The sequence below is a fragment of the Alligator sinensis genome, unplaced genomic scaffold, assembly GCF_000455745.1.
Source record: "Alligator sinensis unplaced genomic scaffold, ASM45574v1 scaffold1121_1, whole genome shotgun sequence".
NCBI lineage: Eukaryota > Metazoa > Chordata > Crocodylia > Alligatoridae > Alligator > Alligator sinensis.
In genome coordinates this window covers 62,887-68,338 of record NW_005843357.1, presented here as the reverse complement: position 1 = coordinate 68,338, position 5,452 = coordinate 62,887, and the positions used below count along the sequence as shown (strand labels likewise).

Genomic DNA, 5,452 nt, shown 5'->3' with positions numbered 1-5,452 from the left:
CAGCCCCCAGCGCCATGCAGGCAAAGCCCAGTCGCATGCTCTCGCCGTCGAAAGCCTCGATCTCCCGTGCCTGCCGCTCCAGCAGCGCCCGGATGCGCTCCGACCGCTCTGCCTGCAGGCCTGCCATCTCCTCCTCAATCTGTGCCAGGCAAAGGGCAGAGGTCAGTGCCCGCGGGCCCAGCCCCTGGCCCACATGGCCCCCAGGCCTCCCTCGGGCTACATACCCGCTGCTCAAGCAGGGCACGGCGCAGGGAGAGGCGCTGCTCCAGGTCGCGGCGCTCGCGCTCGTGCTGCGCCTCCGTGTGCATCTTGATCTTGCTCTGGTAGGCAGTGAGGAGCTCCAGCTCCTGCTGCAGCTGCCGCCGCAGCCCCTGCTGCTCCGCCTCCTGCGACTCGTCCAAGCGCAGCTGCAACCGGGGCCAAGGGTCAGGGGGCGGTGGGGCGCGGGCTGGGGGCACGCGAGGCCTGGGGCTCACAGGCGCGAGTGGGGGTAAAGCAGGCCCTGGCTCCTGGGGTGGGTGAAAGGGGGCCCCAGGGCTGGCTGGCTCCAGGGGGGTGGGCGAGGTCTGGCCAGTAGGCCTGGGGGCTGTGGCTGGCTCTGGGGTAGAAGAGGGCCATGGGGGGATGCCAGGGGCACTCATGGCCTGGGTGGGGGCCATCTCTCCGATGCCGTGGCCGTGCCAGGGGGCAGGGGCCGGGGGGCACTCACGGCCTGCGTGGACAGCATCTCGCTGATGCTGTGGTCGTACTGCTCAGCCAGCGCGGCCAGCTTGCGGGTCTGCTCATCCTTGAGGCGCTTGAGCAGGGCCTTGTGCTCAGCCTTGGCAGTGCCGTCCAGCAGGTGGGCGCGCAGGGCCTTGTACTGCCGCGTCTGGATCTTGCACGTGTCCTGGAACTGCTTCTTGATCTGCAGCTCCTTGGCCTGCGGGGGTGGGGGGACATCAGCCTGCTCCCAGCATGCCCTGCTCCGCACCGCCTCCCAGCATGCCTCACTCCACCCATGCCACTGGGTCATGTTGGCTCCCATGAGGTCTTGCTGCCCTGGTGAGAGCTCCCAGCATGCTTTGCTCCCCACACCAGGGCTCCCATCACACCTATCTGACAACACCCTGCTCCCAGCATGTTGTGCTGCTGTTGGGACCCAACTCCCACAATGCTTTGCTGCCCAGAATGCATTCCCTGCAGCCTGCCACTACAGGGGTGCCTGCTCTTCCCAGCATGCCTTGCTCCTGTAGGCTTGGCCCCACCTAACAGGCCTAGCTTCTCCAAGAGACACCAACTCCCATGATGCCTTGCTCCTCTGGTAACACCAACCCCTACACCTTGCTACCCAGTGCCCCCCAGATCCCAGCATGCCTTGCTGCCCACACCCCTCTCATCATGCCTTGCTGTGCGTAGCCCACCAGCCCCCCTCATGCCTTCCTCCCCAATGTCCCCAGCTCCCAGCATGCTTTGCTCCCCCCCCCCCCAGGCAAGAGTCTGGGCCTCTGAGCCTCTGTTGCAGAGGGAGGGGGGCAGGAAGGCAGATGACCTTTGGTCTCCAGGAGTTGGGGGCAGTCAGGTGACCAAGGACATGGGTGTGGGGGGGGGTCACCCTACCGTGATGTGACCTCTGACCTCCAGCCTCCCCTATGCACCCTCTGACCCCACACCACCTCCTCCCTAGGGCAGGGGCATGGCCCCAAGCAGGGGTCACCCACACACCCAGGGCTGACCCCCGACCCCTTCTCACCTGCTGCTGCTCCAGTTGACCGTGGCCGCACCACCCACAGCCTCTCCCCTCCCTGCAGGCTGGCCCAGGGGCAACCCCATTCCCCTCCAGCAATGGGGGGAGCTACGCTGACCTTTGGCCTGGGGAGGGAACGCGGGGGAAGGGAGCGAGGTGCGTTTCGGGACCCGGCCCTGCCCCAATAACGAGCATGGAGGAGACGGACTGGAGAGCTGCAACCACCTTTAATCGGCTTCAAATCAAACGGAGCAGAGCAGGGTGGAGGGGGGCACGCACAGGGTGGGGGGCAAATAAATAGGGGGGAGGGGGGAGGAGGTGTGGGTGGCTCACACCCAGGAGCCCCAGATCTTGGGCTGGTTCAGAAAACAAATGGGTGTGCGGGGGCCCGGCCACCTGGGCCCCCTGCGCGTCCTGGACCCTCATGGCTTTATGGGTGTGCATGCATCCTGGACACTTGAGGCCTGAGTGCACCCGCTGGCTTTGCCCCCGGTCTTGCTAAGAGTGGGCTGGAGGCAGCTGGGGCACACAAGGAGGGCCGGGGGCGCCCACACTCCCAGCACCTGCACCGGGGACCCCTTCCAAGCCACATGAGACTGTAGTGATGGGGATAGGAGACGCACGGGGGCAGCACCGAGCTGGGGGGGCCATAAATAAGCCCATGGGAAACCAACACTGGGGATGGAACCGAACTGAGCAGCTGCCCTGAACCAGGGGAGGAACGAAGGAACCGGGGTCAGGGGTGGGAAAGAGCCCAGTTCCGCGCCAAGAACCAGCTGCTGCTCATAGTGAAGAGCTTGTACATGCGTGTGTTCACACCGGGCAGAGGCCTCGCACTTCCCTTTGTGGTACGTGACCTGGACACCTGAGGGACTGTGTTTGTGTGTGTGTGTGTGTGGCACACCTGCACATATTGCACACTTAATGGTATGTGTACACACAACTGACATGCTCAGCCTTGACAGGTGGGTCTAGAAACCTTTGATACACAAGTCACTTTTGCAGAGAAGTTCCTCATGTACCAGTTATATGCATACCTCCCCCCGAGTTACATCTGTATCAACTGTGTGTGTGTGTACGCAGACACAACTGCAATATAGAAGTAATTATCTGCGCATAAAAGAGACGTGTGTATCAGTGCCAGGCACGTGCATCATCAGTTATGTATCTGTGTGTGGAAGTTACTGATATGTGTGTAGAAACCTGTCATGTTCAAGCACCTCCTCTGCATGTAAAAGTTACTTGTGTATCAGTTTCTTACACATATTAGCTGCTACATATGTGATTACTGATACATGTACACTAAAAATCAAGATACAAGTAACTTTTATCTGTGCAGTGCTTCTGTATCAGCTTTACTATATAGACATATTTTTATATTTAGTGTACACACGTATGTAGGTATGTATGTATGCATGTGTGTGTACACATACAGACAAGGTTCTTTGGGGGAATCTGAACACTTTTATTCAACCAACTCAAATAGGTGGAAAAATTCTTTGAGTTGGTATAATAAAAGATACCAGATTCCCCCGAAGACCCTTTTCTTCCCTGTCCCTAGACCAACACAACTACAACCTACACCCCTTGCATTCACACACACCACACACACACACACAGAAGTTTATGTATGTACAGGATGTTTATCAAGTCCTTGTGCAACTTTAAACTCTAACAACTCTGGATGTACACCAGATCGAAGCAAACTGGAAATGGCGACTGAAAGCAGAACTCAGCCCGTTTTAACACAATGCAGCTCAAATTTCTAGACTTCAACAGAGCAGCCATCTTTCATGATGCATCATTCAATCCAGTTTTCCAGCTTATAGCAAACATGTTCCAGTTGCTGAGGGACTTCATGAATTGCATGTCATCCTTACCCAATGCATAGATAGCTTCTGCTGCACTAAAGAAGTGAATTCTGCTTTCAGTCACCATTTCCAGTTTGCTTCACTCCTGTGTACATCCAAAATTGTTAAAGTTACACAGGGACTTGATAAACAGTGTGTGAGTGTAAATGCAAACTCTTGGTTGAGATGATACTTTTTATTAGACCAAGACATTGCAAAAAAGTGATCTTTCTTTGCAATATGATTTAGTTGACCTAATAAAAGGTATCATCTCTGAACCAAGAGCTTGAGAATTTTGCATTTCTTTTTGTCTCAGACCAACACAGCTACCAGCTACATCCCTGTATAGATATACATACATACATACATACAACGTGCATCTACACAAGCATCTCAGCCCCGTCTCAGCTCCTCCGGCTTCACTTTTCTGGCTAGTTTCCTTGTTTCTTCTACACACACCGCTGAGCTAAGTATAGATAAAACTGATATACAACTTATCTGCGTATAAATTGCTTGTATAGCAGTTGTATATACATACAGATTATCTTACCAAGATACATGTGCACATAAAACTTTTGATATGCACATGACTACCTGCATAAAAGTGACACGTGTGTGCACGTGTACACAAACCTTTTACATACACATATACACACACACAGCTCCTCAGACATGTGCATATATAGAACTTTGATCTACAAGTCACTTGTATCCAAATATCACTTACTTTTATACAAGTTTATTATACATACAGAGATCTCAAACTTCCATATATACAAGTTCCTGAGATAACTTATATATGCAAGCTTTATGTGCAGATACTTAAAAACGACTTGTATATCAAAGCTGGCCTTTTATATATAGCTTCAATTACACACACACAAATTAGCTTTGATATATTACTTCTATATACATATGTATGTACACATATGCATGTTGATATATATGCATGTGTACACACATATGACAATGATTAAGACATATAATTTAGGTATAACACGTGCACACAATATCTATACAAATTACACACGTGTAACTTGTATCCAACACACACACACACACACACACACACACACACACACACACACACCCCCCTTGGTGTTAAAGCCTAGGTCTCAATACAGATGTACAGGTAAGAAGCGTGCATCCACCTATAGAGTTGTGTGCACCTACCCATAACACGTGTGTCCTGGAAGCAGCCCCGGGCATGCAGGCAAAGGACATCTCTGTAGGGCAACCATGGCCCGACCCAGGGCACGAGCATCTGCGAAGTGTGGACGCCGGCCACCCACATGGCGGGGGTGCGAAAAAGGGGCTGCCCCAACCCCCAGTGCAGCTGTGCTGAGCCCCCAGCTTTGCCCCCCAAAAAGGATGGAAAAAGCAAATGAAGAGGGGGCAGCAGACCAGGGCCCAGGGGAGTGAGGGGGGGGATGGGTGTGGGGGGAGGTAGACACACAAGAGGGAATTTTGGGGTCCAAAAGAGGCAGAGTGGGGTGGGTAATGTCCTGCCTCCCAGAAAGGCCCCAATAGCCCCAGAGCCCCCCTCCCCGCAGGGGCTGGGACCAGAAACGCACCTCACCCCCTGGCAGGGAGGTTCCCCGGACACCTGGGCGCCTCAGGCCCGGGGCATAGTGTTATGAGCAGAGGGAGGCAGAGGCTCAGAGACCCAGACACACCTGCCCTGCAGCACCGTGACAAGACACCCCACAAAGGAGAGGGGCTGCATTCCCCAGAGACCCAGGGTCAGCGCCAGGGCCGGCGTGGCAGGTGGGGGGCAGAGGCAGAGGTGCGGCAGGCGGCCTGCACAGCGGGGCGCTGGCGGCAGGGCCGGGGCAGGCGGCTGGGCCGGGGTAGGCAGCTGGGTGGCTGTGGGCGC

The 5,452-nt window shown here is 55.1% G+C and overlaps 1 protein-coding gene across 1 annotated transcript in view; it reads right to left on the bottom strand.

Moving 5' to 3' along the window:
• Positions 1–5,452, bottom strand: part of TAOK2 (TAO kinase 2) — a 13,464-nt gene that overhangs the window by 1,156 nt on the left and 6,856 nt on the right. Inside the window, exons 18-20 of the mRNA XM_025194947.1 lie at positions 710–922; positions 225–407; positions 5–139 (exon numbers count right to left, since the gene is read on the bottom strand). Coding sequence (XP_025050732.1) covers positions 5–139; positions 225–407; positions 710–922 — 531 coding nt within the window. The remainder of the gene's footprint in view (positions 1–4; positions 140–224; positions 408–709; positions 923–5,452) is intronic.